Source organism: Aptenodytes patagonicus, chromosome 25, assembly GCF_965638725.1.
Source record: "Aptenodytes patagonicus chromosome 25, bAptPat1.pri.cur, whole genome shotgun sequence".
In the NCBI taxonomy this organism is placed as follows: Eukaryota; Metazoa; Chordata; class Aves; order Sphenisciformes; family Spheniscidae; genus Aptenodytes; species Aptenodytes patagonicus.
The window spans coordinates 1,412,973-1,437,517 of NC_134973.1; the positions used below are offsets into that span (position 1 = coordinate 1,412,973).

The window sequence follows — 24,545 nt, forward strand, 5'->3', positions numbered from 1 at the left end:
TCAGCACTGGGACCCTGCAGAAGCCCACGAGAAGAAGACGTGGGTTTCATCACAGGGTGTTTCTTCCTTGCTCAGCTCAGACTTGGGCTTCGGTTTCCCTTTTTGGTAGCGCAGGGAGGGTTCGTGGCATGTCTGTCTGGAAAGACGAAGGCAGGAGCGGTGGAAAGCCTCACCCCGGGCTTTCTCCAGACCCCTCCTTTAGGGAACGGTTTGGAGCTGTGAAACCTTTCAGCAGGAAACCTTTCACCATTTCCAAGTCCCCAAAGGGACATTTTGGCTTGTTGGGGGAGACGGGTGCAGCCGGGTCTGCTCCACTCCACCGCTCGGCTTTAGCAAAAGGCAACGGGAGGACCCGCTGGAGAAGATGCTCTTCCGCAGCAACCTCCAGAATGTCTAGTTTAGGGCAATCTTGGGTTGAATTGTCCCTACTTGGTTCAGGCTCCGGCCGAGGCGGCTTCTTTTGAGTTGGACCAAACTTGCCCAGGGCCAACACCCCTGGCGACAGCAAGGCCGGCCGAGACCCCCGCAGGGTCCTCCATCCCGCTGGGCAACCTGACAGAGCAGGGCAGAGCATCCCCGACCCCGGCGCCTCCCCGCCCCCCCGTTCCCCCTCCACACTATTGCCTTGGCCAGATCTTGCCCGACCCCACGGCCGCGCCACCCCGCTTCTACCTGATACCCACATGGCTTGTGATACCAAAGACGTTCTCTATGCAGGAGAAAGCCTTCTTTTCCGCCCAGCACAGACCTTACAAGCCTTTGACAATGTTCTCTGAAATACCTCAAAATATTTAATGTATAGTTTATGTGATAAAAAAAAAAAAAATTACTTAGCTAGTTTTTGGAATTTGTGACTTGAAGCTTTATACTGTTAAATTATAATTTTGCAGAAGACGGCATGTTCTTATTTCTTTGACGCGTTCAATGGGAGACATATTGAATGTTAAGGAAATGAAAGCTGGATAGTTTCACGATTAAAAAAAGAGAGAGAGAAAGAGAGAGAGAAAGAGAGAGAGAAAGATTAAAAAAAGGACCCTTGGAGTTTACAGATTTCATATTTAAACAAGTCCTTTTAAAAAAAAAAAAAGAAAAAAAAGAAAAACTAATAATGATGACGATACCTTTGCGTTCAGATGTGTTACTTTTCTCTGAGTCATGTCGTACAAGAGTATTTATTATATGTGTTCTGTGTTCAAATGTAATTTAAAGAAGACAAAACAAAAAGACAAAAAAAAAAGACAAGATGAGAATTTGATTTATGCATGAAAAAATATACTCTTTCTTGAAGTAATGTAATAATTATTCGGGGAGGGGTGGTCGGGTGGGAGCGGGAGGGGACAAACTGTGCTTTTTTTGTCCACGAGTTTTCGGTTGATGAGGACTTCTCTGCATGGATCACGTTTCCAACTCACGCAACCACGGGAGAGTCGTCGTTTATCCCCTCGGTTTATGCCTTCGCCTCTTTTCTTCCTTTCCTCACCCTGAAAATTGCGTGGCAGCGACGTGGGGAGGCAGGGGGCTGCTCAGAGGACCCCCGGGGAGGACAGGGCGCACGGCGTGGCCCCGTGCCCAGAAAACAGGGTAAGGGTATCTGGGGCACGGGACCCTGGCGTGCGCAGCCACCCGTCCCACCCGCCGCCGTGGGGTCCAGCTCCTCGCCGTGCTTTGGGTTTGTTTTTTTGGGGGTTTGGTTTGTTTTTGTTTTTTGCTTTATCCAGCTCTGTGGGTCAAATCCCAAGTGCAGAAGAGAGAAGGAGAGACAATCAGCCGCCACGACCTGAGCCGGCAAAACCGTGGGGCTCCTCGTGTGCTCTGAGACAAGGGAAACAGCCCCCGGGCACCCCAAACCTCCCCCCGGGGCTGAGACCTTCCCAGACGATGCTCCCAAGTCCCCGTCCCTTGGGGTGACCTCACAGACCTGCCTCTGCCCTTGGCCTGCACGGAAAGAGGCGCCGAAGACGGTGCTGCATCAACGCCCAACCGGACCCAGGGATGGACTGGAGCGACCTATTTCTGAGGTTTTTCTCCCCAGGGATGTGGTTTGGGTCAGAGGCACCGCCCAGCACACAGTGTCTGCCCCTGCCAGGCTTTCCCGTGCCACCCAGCCCGGCTTTCGCCCTGCACGGAGGCACCCACTCTGGTTGAAGGGGTAAGAAGAGGAAGAGTCCAGCCAGTGGAAGAGGTCCTGGAGGACCCCAGCCCACCGGCGGGTCTCAGGGGACTTTGGAAGGTCTCCCTGCCTGCCCTAGACAGCCAGGGAGCTTTCTGCAAATGTCCAGAGAGCCTCCCCTGAACAGGGCTGCACCCCCTCCTCCTTCCTCCCCCTGCTCCTCCTCCTCTCCTTGCTTAAAGATGGGAGGAGAGTAGCAGTAAGGAGTCACGTCTTTGGAGGTCAGAAAGGTGATGGGGGCCTGGAGGAGGCAGTGGTACCTACTTCTTTCTGTTTCCCCACCATTACCAGAGCATTTACCTTAAAATGCTGATTCCTCAGCCCTCTCCAGCCTCTTCACCGCTCCATCCTTCGCCTCCGTCGCTAGAGGTGGCCCCCAAGCTCAGCCCACTGCGAGGAAAGAGATCTCAGCTTCTTCGGGGCCCCACCAAAGTGGCCCCCAAAAGCAAAGTAGGGTTTGTTTGGGTTTTTTTTTTAATCTGCATCTCTTGTCTAATGCGGTGTCCCTGCAGCCTTCGCCTTCTTCACGGCTAGCACTGAGGTGCTCAGTACCAGGCGGTGGTGGGAGACATGGGACCCACTGACCGAGGACCTGGGTTTTAGAAAGAGATGATGTTTATTCCAGCAGCACCATTCATCTACTAACCAACCCTCCTGTCCTCCGGGGAGCTCTGCATCCCCCCCGTGTCCCATTTCCTTCTACAAGACCTTTTCCAGCATGAAAGCAGCTTTGGTGCTTGGAGGCCGAGACCTCGTTTCCAACTGCAAGAAGGTCTCACCAGACTTGGATGCAACTCACAGTCACAAGTCCTCGGACCTTACGGAGACTAGCTGGTTTCCATCACGGGGCATGAGCCGAGTGGCTTGGGAAACCCCGGAGAAGCCAAGACCCGAGCGCTCTCCCCTGTCCTTTAGCCCCCCAGGACTCGCTGGATCAACCGCAGGCAGGCTGAGCCCTGCCCCACGCCGGATCTGGCCGTGCCTGCTGCCCACATCAACCAAAATGCCTTGAGGAGCAACTTGCCACGATACCAAAGATTTTTTTTTTCCTGCAGGTAATGACAATCCGAGCTCTGTCCTAAAGACAATTCTCTCGACCAGGGTTGCCCCCGAAGGGCGTTTTTGTGCTGTGGGGAGCAGGAGCGAAACCGGGGCCTCAGGGGCACCTCCGAAGGCGATGGAGAGCGGACGGTCAGGGGGTGAGGAAGAGGAGGCGACCCGGGATCTCCCACTGAGACCTGCTGGTTCAGCCTGGCCGCCGTGTCCTACTTCAGTTGTGGAAGTTTTCAGGGATTTGGGTCATTTCATTACCCGTGACGCCCCTCAGGCCCTCCAGTTCTACCTTGGGTGGAATTTTCCACCGATGGCTTTTGTGCTTTGAAAACCCACTGTCAGCAGCGGGGCAAGCGCTGTCCCCGTCCCGCCGAGCGAGCAGGAGGAGCGCGGGCTCCCGAGGACGCCCGGCTGGGTTTTAGCCATTGTCGCCCCATTATGGCACAGCCAGAGCCGAGCTTTTCCTGCTCTGACGACTCCACTGACGGGACGTCGCCACAGAGCGGGCCGAGAAATGGCTTTGCAAGTAAAAATCACCACTTGGCCCTTTTCCTGAGCATCCGAAGTCTGGGTGGGGAAGACGATCGGCTCCTCGTTACCTCTCTCCCCAGTCCACTTTGGGCACCGTGAAGATGCCACTGGGCTGGGTTGGCTGCCGGCACCACGCCGGCCGGCCGCCCTCATCACTGCCGTGCGTCCCCAGCATTTAAATCGGCTCCTTTTCCCTTGTCTCAGAGGACACCCGCAGCTGAGGCGGCGCTGGCGGCCGGCGCTGGGGCTGGACCCGCAGACGCTGCCACGCAGAATCCGGTTCCTCTTGCGTCTTTCTTTGTCTGGGGTTTTTAAAGAGAGGAAATTAAAAATGCAAAGAACAAAATTCAGGGTTTTTGGTTTGGGGTTTTTCCCCCCCCCCCCTTAAATTTCTAAAGGAAAAAAAGAAGTCAGGCAGAATTAATCCCGGCCAGGAAGAACCCACAGCCTCGGGTTTGCCAGTCCAGCCACCTCCAGAAAACATTGCTCATTTTTCTGTATAGCAATAGGCAACGCTCGCCCTCATCCCGCACGGTCCGAGGGCCGCATCTCCGAGTTTTTAAATTACTTTTTCCTTCTAATTAAATTGAATTTTTTTTTTTTTTTTTTTTTTTGCTGCTGCTTCATTGTTACTCTCATGGGATAGGTTTTACTCTACAGCGAAATGCAATTGTTACTCCTCTGTGTCTTGCAACTATATTTGTTTAAGCTATTTACAAACATTAAAAAAGAAAAAAAAATTTAAAAAAGTCTTATGTGTCAGGCACTTTATCCAAACTGTGCTGTGTGCTCTGGAGTTTGTTCCTTGTTCTTTGCAATGACTCATGCAGGGGAGGTTACCAGGAAACTTAACTCCAGCCTGTCAACAGGTTTTAAAAGAGAAAAAAAAACAAAAAAAACAAAAAAAAAAATCTCTATTTGTTCATCCTCTACTGGTCATGACTGTGTTGTATTTCTGCAGCTTTCTGTTTCTTCAATAAATTATTTTCTAGTCATTCACCCCGGCGTGTGTGTGTGTGTGCGTGTGTGTCCGTCGCCGGTCAGTTCCTTCCTGATGCAGCTCCGCTGCCCCAAGAGCTGCTCGGGCAGGAGGGCGGCTGCTTTGGAGGAGCAGCCCCATTTTAACCATCTCAGCTCCTCTCCCTCCACCTGGCCTGAGAGCATCAGGGGGTAGGTTTGGGGATCAAGCCCAGGCAGCTGGGAAAGTTCCCCCCCCCCACCCCACAGTTTTCCACCTGGTAGTTGCAGGGGTGAGAGCTTTCCCAGAGGAAGCCTCGGATACTTTTATTTCTTGGCGCCATCCAGCACCCTTCTGGCCAGAGCCCAAAGAGAACACTTTAATTCTCACAAACTCGGTGCAGATGAGGCCAAAGCGCTTGTTAAACAAACCCATCAAGTCACGTGTGCTGCAGGCAGGTCCAAGCCCCCACGGCTGATTTACTTATTTATCTTTTTACCCGAGTATCTTGTCCTACCGTGCGTTTTGCCGTGGCGCAAGTGCTGGCAGGTGGCAAAGAGCTGGTGGCACACACCGAGGGACCACAGGACCTTTCCGTGCAGCTTTGGCCCTTGGTGGCGTAGCAGAGATTTACAGGAGAGGAGAGAAAAGCTAAACTCCTTTTAATTAAAAAATAAAAACAATAAAAAGGGTGATCCGGTCACCAGTTAGTTGTTCACACACAACTTCTCCAGCAGCCACTGCTGATGTCCCCAAAGCGCGGCTCTGCAGGACGTGTGCTCCCATGCCCGCTGGGCAGAGCTGATGCGTGTCACCCCGATGCTTCGCCCTCCCCCCAAAAGTACTTTTCAGGGCTTTGCAGCGAACAGCCTGTGGCCCCAAGCTGTCCCCAAAGATGGGGACATCAGTCCTGGGGGAGCGGGACATGGCTGCTGTGGAGACGGGGCATGGCACATAGCAGACACCACCACCGTGTGCACCTCGTGCAGGGATGGCAGACGAGGTGGAGATGGCGGGGAGCGACGAGGAGAAGCTGCAAGAAGCCAGGCTGGTTTGGCTGGAGAAGAAAACCCTGCAGGTAATCGATCATACATAGGTCCTCCTCCAGAAAACAGGGGGCATTTTAAAATTACGCCGCTCGAGTCTGATCTGTTGGGTTGATGCACGTGAAAGCCACGGGCGCCAGATCCAGCCCTGCCTGGGGAGGGCGGCCGGCTCTGCCCCGCGCCCCTTGCAGCCATGGGAAAACAAGACGAGGATCTTCACGCAGCTGCTGCAGCTCGGCCCCCGGCACGGGAGGGAGCGAGCAGGGACGAGGGGCTGCACCCGCCACCCGGCCCTGCCGCTGGTCTTGCCTCAGGGCATTTTATTAATTGAGAGGTGGAATAAGGAGCCTGGGGCAGCAGAGTTGCTGTTTGTGGGTGCAGCCTGGAGCAGGATCAGCCTCGGGCAGGAGGAAGCCCCGGCTCTGAGGGGGCTCAGCAGAGGGAGGGGGGCTGGGGTGCCAGACAGGGAGTCGCAGGGCGAGGGGCCAAGCACGGTGGCAGAGGTTGGTGGTTTTCACAGCTTTACAGGCTCCTCCAAAGCCCACGCCCACACTGCGTGGGGGAGATGGAGCTGCTGGCGGGACACATCCCAGGGCTCAGCGCCTGGAGCAGCAGCCCCCCAGGCTGGGCCACCCCCTCTGCAGCCACGGGGGCTGCCCACGCTTCAAACCCATCCAAATAAGATTAATAAAATGCCCATAAAAGGAGGGAGCCAGCCAGTTCTGCGCCTTGACGGCACCTCCCCTGTCCCAGCATGGTGGGAGGTTGATGCCGGCCAGGGCAGCTACGCCAAGGGGCTGGGGAGGGAGGACAAAGCCGGGGCCATCTCTGGGTGCAGGAGACCCGGGGTGGCTCTGCGGGTGTCCCCGGTGCGCAGGCTGTCTCCGCGGGTGATGAGGCCGGCGTAGCCCTCCTGGTGGGAGAAGGCATAGCTGGAGCGGCGGTGGAAGGAGCCGTGAGGGACGTGGGCACGCAGCTCCACCGAGGGCTCCGGCTCCTGCCTGGCCTTCAGGCGGATATTCTGCAAGGAGATGGGGAAATCAGGGCTGTGGCCGCCTCCCAGGCAAGCCCTCACCCCAAGGCAGGGACAGCGCAGGGAGAGCAGGGATGCCCTCCACCGAGACACAGTTTGGCTCCCAGCTCCACCATGACCTGAGTTGATGTGATGGGATGTGTAACATGGGGACCCTCATGGGGGTCTTCAAAGCTCTCAGAGCTCTGGAGCACAATCTCAACCCCTGCTCTCATCTGGGACCTCTTTGTACCACCGGCAAGGTATGACCCACAACCCAGACGGGCTGGGGGTGGTACCAAGACCTGCACCAGACCCCAGTGCCTCCTAAGTGGCAGCTCCAGGGAGTCCTGGAGGGCAGTTCCTTACTGCAGCCAAAAGCAGACCCTCTCCAAGAGCTGGAGCATGTCTCTTGCCTCAAGGGCCTCCTGTTGGGCCATGAACCGATTTGGGGAGAAGGCCCTGGAGCCAGACTTGGACACCAATGTCATGAGAGACCATCACCAGTTGAGTGGTGCCACCAAGGAGAGGTGACGTCCCACCGCTACAGCCCAGGCAGTGGCTTCCTTGGGGAACCTCACCCTTCCCATCACCAGCAGCGCCCTGGCCAGCCCTGGCCACCGACGCCGGCAGGAGGCAGACCCCTCCCCATGCCAGCCCCCACGCAGCCCTCACCTGCTGGATGGTGTTTTTGCCCGTGATGGTGCGGTACAAGCGGACGGTGAGCGAGGGGACGGTGTTCACCACCAGGGACAGCAGGACCACGAGCAGGATGTAGGGGTCAGTCAGGGCATTCCGGCTGGCTTCTGTCAACGCAAGAAGTCGGTGGTTGATGTAGGAAAGGTGGAGAGGACAGAGGGAAAAACTGTCGGGGGACAGGCCCCCACCCACAAAGGTGTTGAGGGGTCTAAAGAGGAAATGGCACCTAAATTGGAGTCAAAAATCAAGACAGCAAGATCGAGAAGTGGCGACGAAGAGATGATCTACAAGGTGGGAAACAGCTTGTAGCACCAAGCCCAGGCTGGGCTCCCCTGGCTCAGGGAAGGGAAGGACCATGGGGTTCCCTGGGGCATCTCACCTGGGAAGTAGAAGACAGCAGGGGCTATCCTGAAGGCATCGATGCTTTGGGTCAGGAAGGAGAAGAGGCAGAAGAGCAGCAGACTGGCTGTGACCATCAGGAAGGACAACACCGTCCAGAACTTGGTGTCCAGGATGATCTGCAGGGGCAAGGGGAGAGCACACAGAGGCTGTGGGGACCCTCTTCCATACAGCCACTCGTCCCTAATTCCTCCCCTGCCCCAAGGGAGATCGTCCCCCAGCCACGAAGCTGCTGGGGATCATGTCAGACAGCCCAGGGCTGAGCCTGGCTGCGGTCCCTGTACATCTCCCCGGGACCAGGATGGGGAAGGGCAGGCTGGTGCTCACCTCCACAAGGACCGACAGCAATGCTGATGTGGCCACCGTGACAGCAAAGGACTCGTAGTCGCCAACAACCTTGCTGCCGATGCCGTCCTCAAAGGCCCAGAGCGCGATGTAGAAGCTGGCGAGCGAGGTGCTGACCCCATGCAGGAGGGTGATGCCAAAAACGCGGTAGTTGAACAGCTCGTCTTGCTGCCCAATCACATAGAGCTCAGGGAACTCCAGGCTCTTCTTGGCACTCACGTCCTGCCGGGAGGGGACTAAGCATCACCCTCCCCACTCACACTGGGGAGCAGGATTGGGCCACCCCACCCAACACACCCTTCAGGAGAGCTGCAGTGAGTCCCTCCACCCGCTTGCTTCGGGGCAACGGGGAACAGAGGCACCCCGGGCCCAGTGGCCCATCGAGCTGCTCGGTACCATGTCCCATCACAAAGAGCCACACAGATGGGGTGCGACGACCGTCGGGCCGATCACACCCGCCGAGGATGCAGCCTCCAGGCACGGGGGCTGGATGCAGCCCGGTGAACCCATACCTGCTCCAGAAGGCCCATGGACAGCACGGGGTAGGAGGTGTAGAATATGTTGTAGAGTGCAAGGAACCAGCCCTCATACAGAGGCTAGAAGGGAGAGGAAAGCAGCTGTGAGCTCAGTAGTGCTTCGGAAAGACTCAGAAAGGATGCCCAGGCACTAGGGGTGAGTCCAAGAGACTCACATCCAAACTCTGGGGAAATCCCCGTGGACTCGCCCCAGGCTCTGCATCAGCCCCACATTGTCTGCAGCGATCAGTGGGCTGTGGGGCCGTGCTGCAGACGGAGATGGGGGGGCTGGAGCCACACGGTGGTGGTCACGTCACGCTGATGGCCCTTGGGATAAAAGCTCCTATTTTGGAGGAAACCAGCTCAATGCACGTGGGATCTTTCCCTGCGTCTGTCCGAGACTGAGCTGCAGCTCACAAGGACATCCCAAATCTCCCCAGGGTGCTTTTCCCAGTCCAGCCAGGTACAAAGCAGATAACCAGTTGCATCTCAGCCAGGCTGCCCCAAAAAATTGGACAGCCCGATACCAGGGCAAGGGAGAAAGAATACAAGGGCAGTGATGTGGACACGTGCCCATCAGGCAGTACCAGGCACGAGACCTGCATGTGGTCCCTCAGCAGGTTGCAACACTGGTGTGCAAACCTCCACGGGATGGTTGTGACCCCTGCTAATGGCAGCATCCCCTCACCTGAGCTGTGAATCCGCTGTGGAAAGCGAACCAGACCTGGGCCATGAGGCCAGCAAAGGTCTTGTAGAAGAAGTAGCGGAGGAACTTGCAGATGCGCAGATATGCCCAGCGGCCGTGGACAAGCAGGAGGCGCTGGAGGTAAGAGAACTGTGCCAGGGCGTAGTCGCTGCACTGCACGGCTTGCATGCCCTCCAGCCCGCTGATGCCCACCCCGATGTCAGCGGCTGCAGAGGACAGGAGGGTGTAAAACGCAGGTGGGGAGGTTTTTGGGGAGCTGGGCGCTTGATTTCTCTATAGATTGCCCCCAGGCTGATGGGCAGAGGGTGAATCTAGGAGTGATGGGCAAAGGGAAGAAGCCCCCTCCATCACATGCCACGGCTGCGGGAGTGACATGCCAGGCATGGTTGGGCGTGCGAAGAGCACAGCCCCATGTCAGGGCTGCTGAAGAGGGGCAGGGACGTCTCTGCCAGCTGCCCAGGTTGGGGCTTGAAGTTTCATCAAGGTTCACCCCCACTGCCAAAGCAAGTGGTCCACCCTGCTCTTGTCCCAGGCTGGTCCTGGTCCTGTGCCTCTCGCTCCCCTCCCGGCAAACCAACGTGGAGAACTAGTTTGGGCGTTCCCCTCCCAGCTCCTCATCTCAAAGGAGAGGGTGAGGTGGTGGAGATGGCAGACGGGGCACCACCACTCCCCACCAGTGGGATGCGCCGGCCAAAACCCACAGTCCCCCCTGCCCCGAGCCTCACTTTTGATCATGTTGACATCGTTGGCCCCGTCCCCGATGGCCAGCGTGATGGCCTTCTTGTGCTTCTTCACCAGCTGCACGATGAGGGCTTTCTGCTTGGGGGTCACCCTGCAGCAGATCACCGCCTGGCAGCTGGTGGCCAAGTCCACGAAGGCCTTCTCCACCAGACTGCCCGGCTCCTGCGGGCTCGTAGCCCTGCAGCAAGCCAGCCTCCGCCACAGCCACCCCTTCTTCTCCTTCAGCACCTCTCCCACGTGGAGGATTTTGTCCTTAGGGGAGAGCACACGCGGTTGGGACCTCACCCATAGCCTTCATAGCATGAGAGCCCCCAGCTCCTCAGCAACGCTCTTAAATCTTGTAGATGCTACAAAAAAGCGACCCCAGTTTTCTCCAAGTTCCTCACGCAGCAGGCACTGTGACCATGAGACCAGTTTTTCCCAGTATGACCAGAAGAGCATGTGATTACCCACCAGCCTGCATCATCCCAGAAGACCGGTCGGGCAGGTGTGGTCGAAGCCCCCCAACACCAAATGATGGGTGCAAGGTTGCCCTCCTCTCCACTCTTCATTCCCCAGCCCAAAATGGGCTTTTCCCACCCCTTGGGCAGGAGGGGCATCACGTCCTCCGCACGCTGGTGCCACCCAGGACTTTGATAGCACCAGGGCAGAAACAGCAATCTGCCAGCGCGGGCAGGGAGCAGAGAAGAGCATCCAAGTGCCACCTTACCAGGAAGTCCCCGCTGACGATGATAGCTCTCTTCTTGTGGCACGAAGCCTCCGGGCATGGCTGGGAGAGACGGCTGCTGCACAGGACTTCCCCACTGCCACTAAGGTTGTTGTTGCTCACCCAGTAAGCCTCGAGGATCTCGCTGTGCGAGGAAGGGGTGGTTGGAGCTGAGCTGAGGACACTGGACACACTGCCTGGCTTCGACTGAGACCTACAGTTGACCTTTGCCATCTCAAAGCCAGCTGCAGGGAGATGGGGCTGGTACCCAGTGGTGGCAACAGGGGGGACAGAGAGGGAGGCCCCAAGGGCTCACTGATATCAGAAATCAGCCTCTGTCCCTGTGGTTTAGAGGCTGGAGAGGCAGCTTAAGCACTTTCTGGTCAAAGCCTGCCAAGGGAGAGAATGCTGTAGAGGCAGAAACAGATGGGGGGGCCTGGAAAAGCATCAGCAGATGAGGGCCATGGACATCCAGGCTGGGACAGGGAAGGAGAAGCATCTCTGGCAGAGTCGAGCTCTGCCCACCCCGCACAGGTTCCTATGCCCTCGGGTGTCTTCAGCGGGGACAATGTCCTGAACCAGGAGGTCACGGTTCCTCACCTGATCTCCTTCTCCTCCAGGATCTCCATGTCGTCCGTGAGCAGCTTGCACGCGTAGCCAATGTTCATTGCGGTCTCTGCAACACACAGGTGTCAATGGCCGATGGTGTTGCCCCCGCCCCCATCCCAGGGCAGCCCCCAGCCCTCAGGTCCAACAGCCCTTGGTGGGCAGCAGCTGCTGGGGGCTCTGCTCCAGCTCTGTGCCATCGCACAGATGGCTTCTCCTGCCTCAGTTTCCCCATGGATGACATGATCTGTGGGACGTGCTGCTACTGTATATTAAAGGGAACAACAGAACCTGGTTGCTGCCCACTCCCAGAAGCTGAAATGTGTTGGTGGGGTCTGGGGTTGCCTCCACTGACCTTGTTTGTCTCCCGTCAGCACCCACACTTTAATGTTGCCCAGTTTCAGCAGCTGGATGGTCTCAGGGACTCCATCTTGCAACTTGTCCTCAATGGCCGTGGCCCCAAGCAGCTGGAAGAAGGATCAGTGGGTGTCATGACTTGGGGCAGGGCAAGACACGGAGGTAGGAATTGCCCCTGGATCCAACCAGGAGTCCTTGCCCATGGGTGGACACGACCTGACAGATATCTAACCCAGTGTCTACTGGCATGTCACAAAGTCACCCCTGGGGGGGGGACTCCACCTGCCCTCCCACCCAGGGGATGGGTGTTGGGTTGGACACTTCACCCCCTCATCCCGGAGAGCCAAACCCCACACTCCTGCCCTCTGTGGGACCAGCGCAGCCGGTTCCTCCTAAACCCTGGCCTCATCCCACCTGCAGGTTCTGCTCCATCTCCTCGTACAGCTTGTCCAGCTCCTGCGTGCGGTCCTGCAGCAGGACGCTGGCCTCGCGGTGCCTCCTGCTCCACTTGCTGTACTCGACCTCGCTCACCTCCTTGCTGGCCAGGCATAAAGTCCTCAGTGTCTCCTCTGCGAAGCGCTGCAGAGATGAGACATCAGGTCTCCCTTCCCTCGACCGGATGACTCTCGCAGTGGACCAGGGCATCATGCCAGCCAGCCACGATGCTCCCATGGACAGAGCCAGAAAAACTCCAGGATCTGAGGGTCTCCTTCTGGGCTCTGACTCCCTCCCCCATCCTACAGCATCCCCCTGAGCATCCTCGCAATGCAACTGGTCCATGCAGAACACCGAAGATGGATTTGATGCCCTCTTACCCCCTGCCTTACATGCAGGTGAGGATCCTAGAGCAGAAGGAAGACAGACGGACCAAAATCCTGAAGCCAGAGGGAAAAAGAGCAGCAGGGGACTCCAGGACACCCAGCCCACAGCCAGCAGCAGGGAGACCAGCCCTTTCTGCCCCAGGCTGGCACGGGACTCACATCCAGCGCCATCTCGGTGAAGGTTTCATTGGGCCCTCGCCTCCGCAGTCTCTCCAGGATGACTGTGTCAGCCCCCTTGGTGTAGAGCCGGATCGTGCCCTGGGGGTCTCGCACTGGGGAGGGAGGGGAAGGACAGTTTAGGTACTCAGAGAGATGGCTCCCACCCGTCACTGTCCCCATGCAATGGCCGTGCTGCAGAAGGCACCGCAGGGGACGCTGGCGCTTTTCTGCCTGCGGTCATAGGAAGCACAGGAATTTTCCCAGATCTACACCACCACGAGGCAGGATCAGGCCTCAAGGACTGTCAGTTCCTCACACACCTCCTCTGAGCCTCTCATTTACTCGCTCTTTCTTGGCTGCTCAAACCCTGCTCACCCAGGACGGACATCCTCTTGCGATCACTGTTGAAGTCCAGCATGGCCAGCACTTTGTACGTCCTCTTCTTCCCCAGCTCACTGATGGTGATGGTGTCTTGCGTTCGGGCCAGAAAGACGTACCCCAGGTTCCTGGCTGCCAACACCAGCGCTTCTTCGTCTGGTGAAGCTGCCTGATAAACCAGCTGGTCTGCAGAAGAGGAGTAGGGGTTAGACAAGGAGACTCTCAGCCAAGCAACTCTTGGACATCTGAAACACCTTGTTCTTGCCCAGCACCAACATTATCTATGGACGCCCTAAAGTCCAAGCCACCAGGCTTGGGAAACTCAGTCCTACTTGTCTCATCTCTTCTGCTCATTGCCCCAGGGCAATGACAAGTGCCCAGACAGGGCTGGGTTATCCCCCCTGTGCTCCTGTTCCAACTAATTAGCTTTAAAACAAACCCAAATGTACATGTCTGTGATGCTAGGACAGTGGCACAAAGCATCCCCAGGCTCTCGCACCACCTGCTCGCCGCACAGCAGAGCTTTGCTGGGCAATGGAAAAAGCCATCGTGGCCTCAATGCCTTGAACGGCAGCTCGACCCCGCTCTGAGCACGTCAACCACTGCGGCCAACCCACCGCCCTTCTCCTCCACCATGACAGTGTGGCAGAGGGCCAGCAGCCTCAGGAACTCCCTCAGCACGGGGTCGCTGTCCCGCCAGGCAGCTTCCAGCAGCGTCGCGTCACAGAAGTCCAACTTCTTCTCCCCGTGGTGGCTCCAGGTCAACCCTGACCCCTGCAAGAGGCACAGGCAGGCTGCAGGCACCCAAGAGAGAGACCGACCACGGGGCTCTGCACCGGGGATGCTGCTGGGTTGCAATACAGCGACCCTGTGCTGGCACGGTCTGATCCAGATCAGAGTCTGTAAGCCGAGCTCTCCATTGCCGACACCAAGGGGGTGAGTATAAAAAGGTTGGGAATTTAAAAAAAAAACAAAAAAACACCCCAGAACTGCATTATTTTATAAATCCAGTTCCCCTGTCCTTAACTGGCAGCTGAGGACCGGCAAACTCGCCGGCCCAAGGAAACACACGCCACTCTCTTACAGCATGGGACACCGTTGTAAGCAAGCTGTGCTCCAAAACAAAAGGCTGGGCCTGTAATCGATAACTGCTACGGCTTTGGCCCCGATGAGGAGCGGCATCTGGCCCCATGTTACGTGGAAGAGGGGAGTTACGCACCGATGGCTCTTCGTTCTCATGGCCTGGGCCTGTACCTGCCAAAATAAGAATAATTCAATTAATAGAGAGCTGGCAGGGAGCACCACTAGTGGGGGCTGCGAGCAGTTTCCCTGGAAGGGACTGCTGCTTTTGCCGGCCAAAAGACTGGCGCAAAGGGACGGGTTTTCAGCATCTGCTCGGTGTCGTTCACGAGCCAGGCTCTGTTAGGATATCCAGGTTTGAATCATTTGGCTCTGGGACTGTTTAGACTTTCGGCACATTTTTGACGTTAAAAATTCAGGTCTCGCTTTCACCCGCGTGTCCTGGGAGGCTTCTGCAGTTGGCCAGATACTGGTGGGATTGCGGCGATGCTGCTGTCACGGAGGTGCAACACGATACATCAGGCAGGGGAAAACTGGTTTTATTCCTGCTTAAAAACTTTGCTAGATATTTTTTTTTCCCTCCTCTTTGCTTTTATCACAGCCCATTTGTCTCAAGTGCCTGATACTTATCTCAGGAAAAAGGAGCTCCATGCTAAAGCTCTGGCCCTCTCCACTCACTAAATTTCACTAATTAAGCACTGAGACAGCTCCCAGAAGCCAGCCGAGAGCTCGAGTAAGTATAGCAATAAGAAGAGGAAGGACTTGGAAGGACTTAGAAACAAGCAGAGTCATTAAATAAAAGCCAAGAGCGATTACATGCATTCACTGTAAAGAAACAACATAAGGGGAATGATAATTTCTTTGCCTCCTCCATAGGTCACCTGAAAGCCTCAAAGTGCCCAGATTTGGAAACCAAGCCGGAGATTCGCCAGAAAACGATGCAAAGAAGAAAAGCAAACCCTCCTTTTTCTCTCCAAGACCTTCACAGAAAATAAAAATCCATAGGCTTCCCTGGCCCATCACCCCGTGGCTCCTCTGCCTGCCCTGTCCTGGCCACCTGGGCCAGCATCAGCTAATTATTCCAGGCGGGATCCGCCTCACTCAGACTATGTGTTTGCCACGTAGCTGTGCCGGGCTCCTAACCCCAGGCTTCCTTTTTTATCAGGGAAAACCTAGCTGATCTCAGCTGAGTTTGGGGCATGATCTCCTGAAAGGTAGGCACCCATTTTAGGAGGGCAGAATCGTGCCCTCACTCCACGCACTGGGAACATGAGACAAGTGTGACCACAGGCGTGGTGGCCCCTGCAAAGCACTGATGACACGGGAGATGAGAAGAAGCTGAATTCCTACAGCATCTTCTGTCTACACACTGGACCACCAAGATCAATCCACATGCCCCAAGCTTCCTAGCAAGCCAGGAGGAGTGGAAAGAACCAATTCAAGGTTTACCTAACTCATGAGTCCCTACAAACTTGCTTCCACCAAAAGTTACCATAGATGGTCCCATTGATACAGCATTTCTTGAAGCTCATCACGTTTTGTGTCAAGGTGCCAGTCTTGTCTGAGAAGATATATTCGATCTGGCCGAGCTGATCATTGAGGCTGGTGCTTCTGGCTTTTGCTGGAATGTCCTTGACGGCATAATACATTTCCAGATCCCAGTTGATAAAAAAGCTGTTCACCAGATAGATGAATTCAAACCTAGGGAGTCAGGTAGAAGAAAACTTACGCTGGGGAAGGAGATTGCATTACTCACATCCCAGGGGCATCTGGGGATCTGACACAGGAAGAAAGGGCAGAGGGGAACTCCCCGCCCGGATCCCATTGCTCTGAGCTTGGGGGAAGCAAAAGGGTTTTCATTGTTCGTGGCCAGGTTTCCAGAAGGCTCATCACACCGGACTGACAGCCCACTGGGTCCCAGGCAACTGGGCTCCCCTCTGGAAATCTGGCCCTTGATGACAAAATTCATGGATCTGGAGATTCAGTGAAGGGCCGAAAAGTTTGGAAACTGCTTCTTCCAGCACAAATTGTGGTTATTGCCTGCTCAAAATGGCTGTGCCCTTCTCTTCCCCACCCTGCTGCTGCTCAGTGGGGAAACACCACCTTCATCAGTCTCATCCTCAGCCTGTCCACAATTTCCAACATCAGTACGTGTCTTTGCACCTCTTTTCTGGCTTTTCTCTGAGATCTCAAAGCACATCATCAATGTTTGTAAGATACACACCCCATCCATCCTTACCCTCTTACGGCTAAGAGAACATATGGGAATGACTTGCTCAGGGTCACAGCTGGATCTTTTGTGCAGCCCCATTTTGTGGCTGCAAACCAAGGTGCCAGATGATGGCCAAGGGCAAGGAGCAGGGTACTGATCTCTGATCACTTGCAAGCTCTGTTGTCCTTACGTTATATACATGGACATAGGTATGATGATGCTCAGGAGGATCGTGAAGCCCCAGAAGCTGAAGAAGGCCTGCTGGGCAGGGGTCGTGTTCTTGTAGAGAGCAGAGAGGTAGCTGTGCTTCTCCTGGAACATCCTGGCCCAGAATCCAGAGGCAATGGCGAGGCACAGCGACGTGACCAACAGCACCAGGAAGATCTGAGATGGGAAGCCAGGATGAGAACGTCCCATCACATAGAGCCCACCAGACTCTTTTCTAGGACCAACCATTGCCCCTTCCAGACTGTTTTTCTCATTTAGCTGTAAACCTGCAGAAAGGTGTCCTTGTGCCTGAAGCTGGTTCTCAGAGCTCATCCTGGGCGGAGATGAAGGATCACAGCGCATATTTCAGCTTGACGCATCCGCAACACACACACAGCAAAACCCGACTTTCCCACCCTCCTAATTGCCTCAGACACCATCTCCCCGGACAAGGGGTGTCCTGCAGCCCTCCTGCTGAAGTTACCAGCAAACAGAGGAATGCAAGTGGCCGGTCTGAGAAATGGTGACACTCAACCACCAGGAACCAGAATAAGAGCCATCCAATTCATTGCTATGACCACGCTGCTTTGCTTCCCACAGAGGAAAGGCTCCTCCTTCCCCCGTCCTCCGTCTGCTCTGTGCTGAGCCACAGCCCGCAGGTCCCTCAGCACAAACCGCCTCCTCGGACCTGCACGGTTATGGATGAGTAAAGGAGGCCAGAAGGGGTTGGAGATCCTGAATACTCTAGCTCCCTGGTCCAAGGGGCTGCTCTACAGCTGAGGACTCGGAGCTGCCAGGGTCCAGGGTTTAAGCAAACACAACCACCACGCAGACTGCTCCAGACCCAGCAACCGCCACTTCCTGGGAACATCACTTGGTATTTGCCCATAACATGTTAAACCCAAGATATTTTGAGCAAAATACTGCAAGCTTAAGAAAATCAGCATCACCCAAGCAAGCAGCCTCTCATAAGATTTGTGAGCAACCCCAGGAGGCCGGTGGACCAGGGCAGGAGGTGTTTGCACCACACTCACTATGATCACCAGCCGGTCCATCATGCGGTCCAGCTTGGTTTTCTTCCGCTTGATCTTTCCACAGTTCCTCATAATTTTGGAATCAAATCCTGGACGAGAAACATTTTAGAAGTAAAAACGCAAGTCCACAGCCCCCAGAAGGTTGACTTGCAGCTAAGTGATGCTGGTTTCCTCCATAACAACATCTCCCCACCTCTGAAGACTTCAGAGGACCGCGTCCCTTGATCAGTGGTTAATCAAGCCATGGCTGCACGCTCGGAGAAGTGCTGCTTACACCAGATCTTACCCCACCCCTCTTCCCGCAGCTACTCATGGCCAAGCTCTCAGCTGCACCGAGCCATCCGTGCAGGAGGCCACAAAGTGAAATGGACCCAGGACGTGATGCAGCTGAAATATAACCTGGGATAAGCAGATGTTTGGTACCACCACATCATCTCCCAGCCAGCGAGCCCAACACCAGCAAAGCTTGGGACAAACTTCCGGAGGCTTGGTTACAGCAGCAGGTCTTCCCACTTCGTATCAGCTGAGAATGGGACCTGCTGATGCTAGAAGCACTTGGGCAGCTTAAAACCCCCGGGGACCTGGGTATTTTCTGCCCTTCCTGACCTGGGCCTGGGCACTCACCTGCATAGATAACCAAGCCGTAGCAAACGTCAGTGTTGCGAAGCTTGCAGCCTCGCAGCAAGATCCTTTCACTGTCAAGCGAGTAGGTCTCGCCCCTCCACTCCAGCGTGCCGGTGAAGCTGTGCATGCGGCTGTTGGGCTCCTCGCAGGTCACTCTCCCTTGAGCAGAGGGCATGATTCAGGTAATGGCTTTGGGGGAAACAAGAGGTCCTTCCTCTCCCGCCCGCCACACTTGCCCCCTCCAAAGAGGGGTGCTAGGGGCTTCTCAGGGGAGATTCAGATTTTGCCAGGGCATCTCCAGATGCAGTTGGGACATGGATGGCTCAAATTAAGGTCAGGCTAAGCTGGAGGGCCACCTTGCCGTGCTGGGAGTGTGCTCAGTCCAGGAACCGCGCTGGGCTATAAAACTGGACAAGGTACAAACACAACCCCCTTCATCCCCGGAGCATCTGAGAGGGGAGTCTGCATCCTATGGAGGACCAAAGGGGAAAATATCCAGGGTCTGAGCTCAGGTTTGGGAGCCAAGCACTTGATTCCAGCGGGAAAAATCAAGATCCAGGACAGGGGGAAGGTGCACAACCTTGACGGACCCATCACAGAGGCACTCTGCTAGGGAAGGGCCTCCACGCAAGGCCTTTTGGCATGAACCACCCTCCAGCCTTGCAGGCAGGAGCAAGTGCAGCCTCCGGTTAGGCTGATGGCACTTGGTGCCTGAGGGGACAGAGACTTCCCGAGGCTGAACCGATCCTATCCCAGTGGGATGGCTGCATCCTCACCTGTCTGGGAGACTCACCATCAAAGGTGGCCATGCTCTCCTCGCTCACCAGCTCCTGGTGGGTGACCAGAAGGGCTTGTCTGAACTTCAGGTTCGTTTCCCTGTGAACAAAAGCCAGGGAGGGAAAAATAAAATAACCCTGCGGGGTGACAGAGCTGTTAATTCTGCTGTCGGACCCATGGGACAGAGACGGCCATTAATTATCGGGTGATTACATGAGTGATGGCAATGAAAAGCGAGATAGGGCCCTATCATGCCAGACATCGAGCACTCATGCGGGGAGGAAGCTCTGGCCCGGAGACCCTGCCATTAAATCATCCTGCAGACAGAGGTGGGAGGGACTGGCAGCCGCTGTCCTCGGCGTGTCTGGGAGGGAGCCGAGAGATGGAGAGAGATGCCCGAGGTCGCTAGCTGCTCTGTGGAAGCCTCAAAAGTGTTTTTGGCCTCCCATTTTCAAAATTTGGGGCTCAAATCCCATTTCTGGGGTGTCTGTAGGTTTAGCTTTTGGAGGATCCCACACATCCCATGGTTTTTGCTGGACTTGCAGCCCTCCCAGCGTGCCTGACTCCCCCCCAGTGCCGGGGGGCCCCAAGACTGGAGGCTTCAGCCGTTGGCTGGGATGTCTCTGCCCCTCTCCCCCCATGGCAATAGGGGTCCCCTGCCCCTCTCCTCACCCATCGATGTCGGCAGTCTCCACGTAGCACAGGCTGCTGGGCTCCGAGCTGCACAGCAAGAGCATGTCAGCCTTGAAGAGCAAAAAGGGGGAGAGAGAGCACCTGGCTGAGCCCCTCCTCGCCAAAACTCCCCCCTGCTGCCCCTGGCCGCAGCCAGCTCGGGGCTCCACTCACCGGGACGAAGCTCTCCTTATGCAGGCGGACGATGTCCCCAACACAGATGTCGCGCCATTTCTGCCAGCGGAAGCTGCAGGAGAATTAGGAGAGAAATTTTTATCCTCGCAGAGCAGCGGGAATGGGGTCCGTGGCTGTTTCTGTCCTCTGGACCAGCCTGTGTCTGTCCCAGCTTCTTGTATGAATGGGGTCTCCAGGTTGTAGGTTCCTCTGCCACCATGGTACCACCCGCATGGCTGAAGGACGGCTGAGCACCAAGGATGGCGCAGGACCCATTTGCCACATCCATACCCCCCGAACCTACAGGTGGCAGGGACTTTCAGCCCCCTGGCCGCAGGTGGGAAATGTTGGTCCTTCCCTGGACCAGTGTTTAGCAGGAATATGACTCCGTGGGTTAGATAAGAAGACTTGGAGGAATTTCTGTGGCCAGGAAACCCTCCTCCCAGCATATCACAGCAATTTAGGGCTTTTTTAGACCTGTTGTCTGTGACTGGGATACGATCATTCCTACAGGGGAACAGCTGGACCTGCAGCAGACTTTGGGAGGTGATGGGAGTTTGCAGTGTCAGGGACGTTCCCACCAAAACCCTTCTCAGCTGCTATGCTCAAGGATGCTCAGCACTTCAGATGATCCATCGTTCCACACAGACCTGGAAAACACGGGTACAGCTTCCCAACGCCCCTCACCTCTTCCCAGCCAGGATTTCGCATGGTCTGCTGTTGATGTTTCTGTCACTTTGATGACGGCCCTGCACAGAGGAGAGAAAAAAAGAGGCCAAAAGAAAGGGATGGGCCATGCCAGACTTCCTTGCCCCATGAAAACCACCCTCGTAATGCCACAATCTGCCTCCTCAGCCCCAGGGCAAGATCTGCTTTCTGAAGCAATCAGAAGATGTATGCTGGTGAATAAAGAGGCAAAATTCCCCCAAGGTATTTCTGGGGACCAACCTGGGAATATAGCCATTGGTTAAGATATTAAAGATGACAGAGATGGGGGTCTGGACCCCAAGGAAAGCAATCGGCCGGTCACATCCTTCCCAAGGGAAAATACAAAGCGTTTTGGACATGGTAGAGTTGTTGGTACCTCAGGAACAACGAATGACAGCAACTCCCAAGCTTTTCAGTTCACCCCACAGCAAAGGGGCCCTTTCTGCTGACCATCGCCCAACACTCACAGCCTTTCGCTCCAACCCATACTCACAATGTCATCGATCAGGTCTCGTAGACCCCGGATGGTGAGAAGGCAGCTCAGGGGGAACAGCAGAGTGTACCAGGGCAGTGTGGAGATCTCAGGAAAGGTCTAGAGAAGGAGAATTTTACACCACTGACACAACTTTCATCCCACCTTGGGACAGTTTAGGTGACTGAGTAACTCCCCCTCGCTGCCAGCTCCCCTCCCCAGCCAGCGCCTGAGGATGGCAGGAACCCATCTAAGATGAACCAAATCAACATCTCTGTCTACACGGAACTGTTCTGTTGAATTTCCACCTCTTTTTTAAACTGGATGCGTGAAATGCATGTGGGTCACTGAATTTGGAGGGTAGGATTTCTGTTTAGGCATGGTCTACATGAGCTTAGCTTACATCCAGATCCAATCAGTTTAAAGTAACCAAACTTAACGTAGGTTAAACCCCTCAGAGTTCATGGAAGACAACGAACACCACTGAAAAGCAGCATCCTTGACACCATTTTAGACCAGAGTCCCCTACTCTAAACACCAGACAACCCTCCTTTGCTAGACAGTCTTGCCCACACTTGCTCTTACCTTGGTGTCCATCTCACCTGTAAGACGATGACAAAGACGAAGTAGACGTTGGCCATTCGGTGAAACTGCTCATAGAGGTTCAGCGGCAGGAAGGTAAAGATGTTGTACTTGGCTGTCTTAATGGCATTGCCCTGCAGAAGAAAGGCAGGTCAAAGCCACAGTGGGAGTTCAGCCACATGAAATCAAGGATGCGTTTTGAAAACGCCAAAAATACTCTGGTGTTTTTAGGACTTCTCAACTTTTTATGGCATAAGAGATGCCTTTAAAAATTTACAAAAGCCATGAGGAAAAAGAAGATTTATTAGAGCAAAGGGCCATATGACTTAAAATTGAAACAAAATATTTTGCTTCTGATCATCTAAAGCATACCCACCTGACCCCCAACAAGATGGCCACTATTCAGCTGGAAAAAAAATCTGGTTTTGTTCAATCAAAACTTTTTAAAAAAAGTCTTTCTTTTGATTTGACCATCAGACTAAAAAGTATCCTTCATACAGTTCTGCTCCTTGTCTGACAGCTTCAGAGGGCACCTGGGGCACCAGGCAGGGAGCAGCCCCTTCCTCTTCACTGAGGATTACGTATGTGACCCTCCATCCTACTGGAGATCACTCTGCAGCATCTCTGTCATGTCACCCCCAACCACCACCAGCTCAGGAATCAGGGGCTTACTAAAGAAATGGCCCAGGACCGGCCCAGGCTGACTCACCGCATACTTCTTCTTCGTCAGACAGAAGGCAAATTTCTTCTTGAACTGCATGTGGTAGTTTCGGTCATTGGCCCTCACCTCCCAGGTGAAAGCTGGAAAAGCAAGTGGATATCCTCCAGCTCTCATCAGAGCCAGGCCCTGGCCATCAGCCTCTGGCCTCCAAGGACACAAGGACCAGTGATGGTGCCACTGGGCTCATGGCGACCCACTGCTGGCAAGATGGGCTTTCCATAGTGCACCTGCACCTTGAGAGCAGCTGGAGGTACAACTGGGACAGAGCTGGATCTTTGGGCTCAGCTGGGTCACAGAGTGGACAGAGGAAGCAGGAGGCCAGAAGCTTCCAGGGATGTAGGACTGCTGCGCACGCTTCCCCTCTGAGCCTCAGGCTAACCATTTGGGCTCAGGTTTGGGTTTAACAGTATGATCAGGCCAGGTGAAGGACGACTCCTCCAAGCACACACTCTTTGCTATTCTGAAGGCTGGTCGTTCCTCTCCTCATTTCATTTTTGCTATCCCAGTGCAGATACTGCCAAGGAAGGGACATCCCAGCCATGTTCCCCAACTCCTGCCCCCCGGCTGATGGTCAATCCTTCCAGACCATTTCACCCCAAATCTGCTTCTTCCCCACCTCACAACCCCGTCCCACATTCAGCTTTCTCATAAACTGTCTAAAAAAAGGAAAAACCCCAAAACACACTCATCACACACTGACCTGGCAGCTGCTTCTTTCCATGCAGGCAACCTGAGGCTGGGTCTTGCGCAGCCATGCTGGTGCTGCTACCAGGATCTAGGAACAAGGACAACCAAAAGTATTTGCAACGCTGAGCAATGACAGCGTGATCCACCGGGATGCTCCAACATCCCAAAGCTGGTCCCTCCGCCTCTCCAGGGCAGGACATCATGCAGAAGGGACACTCTTCTGGGCACAGCTGGGGATGAGTGTCTTTCCTGGAGCCGCAAACCAACTCCGGAGACGTAAAACCCCACATTGACACGCAGTCCTCTGTAGCCATCTGAATGTCACAGATCAATGTCATCAGAAAATGTCTTTCTCCCTTTGACGCCTGATGTTCTCTGCCTTGCCTTTTGCAGGACAGCCACAACTCAGACCTGAATTGAAATCCACTTCACCCTGGCATTTTTTTCCAACAGTCACAGATTTGCCCCTCACGGGTGCCTTACGCTTACTCAAACCTTGCGTGGGCATTGGCGCTGGGGGTTGCCTGGATAGACCCCTGCCTCCTCAGTGTCCTCAGGGACGCTCAACGGCTTTGGCGTGCGTCATCTTTCAGACCCACCTCCGCCCAGTCCCAGCTGCCCGTGACAATTCAAAGACATTTTTCCTCTCTGAGGAAGTTATGGGAAATCATTTGAAGTCATCAGCAAGGAAGAGAAACTCTCCCCGTCCTGCCATCACACCCGAGCATCCGTCATGTCTAGAGAGCAGCTACCTTCATCAACGGCAAGATTTCCCTTACGCTCAGTAGCTCAGTGACCTCCCCTGCAGGGATGCTAGGGAAGATTAATTAATGTTTGTGAAGCGCTTTGTGATCCTTACATGAAAGGAGTCAGTGAGGTATGAAGCATTAATTACCTTAGTATTAAATAATCCCACACAGAAGTCTGCCCCTGCCGTTATTTTTTATCTCACTCCTTTGATCACTTCTTTTTTCCATTCTTTCACTGAAGTGCCTACTTCTCTCCCTATTGCTCCTTGTGGCGCAAGGCAAATTTGATATTGGTTTGCCCCGACACACGATGCTGCCTTGAGACGCTCTCGGATGCCACCAGCTGGGCCAGAGCTGTCACCTCATCCCAGGTCAAAGAGACTCTGAAGAGCAACATGGGCAGCACCTCGGCCCGAGAGCTTGCCCAAAAAAGCTTTGATCCACAACATCATCCTTCTTTACTGCTAAGGACTCAACATTTGGCGCTGTACTTGGATCCTAAATGACACCCATGAACTCAGCACGTTTGGGGTCCATCTGTATTTTCACAGCATGGCTGAGAAGGAAGGAAGGGTTGCAGGGAGCTGCTGTGCGTGGTAGGGCACTCGTGCTACATCCCACGGCTCCAACTACCATTTGCCCCA

General features: G+C 54.9%; 1 protein-coding gene across 1 annotated transcript; it reads right to left on the reverse strand.

Annotated features, from left to right (window-relative positions):
* On the reverse strand, window positions 1–23,220 carry ATP8B3 (ATPase phospholipid transporting 8B3). Its single transcript, XM_076359677.1, is given in 29 exon segments — window positions 1–136; window positions 1,919–1,935; window positions 6,498–6,779; window positions 7,446–7,576; window positions 7,849–7,987; window positions 8,196–8,435; window positions 8,726–8,809; window positions 9,417–9,640; window positions 10,160–10,427; window positions 10,885–11,026; window positions 11,482–11,557; window positions 11,843–11,954; window positions 12,259–12,423; window positions 12,825–12,937; window positions 13,200–13,388; window positions 13,820–13,976; window positions 14,422–14,456; window positions 15,775–15,983; window positions 16,685–16,878; window positions 17,736–17,824; window positions 18,360–18,518; window positions 19,153–19,235; window positions 19,809–19,879; window positions 19,983–20,055; window positions 20,670–20,731; window positions 21,184–21,282; window positions 21,765–21,878; window positions 22,454–22,545; window positions 23,166–23,220. Coding segments are annotated over 29 exon segments (3,810 nt in total).
* Between the last annotated feature and the right edge of the window lie 1,325 nt (window positions 23,221–24,545).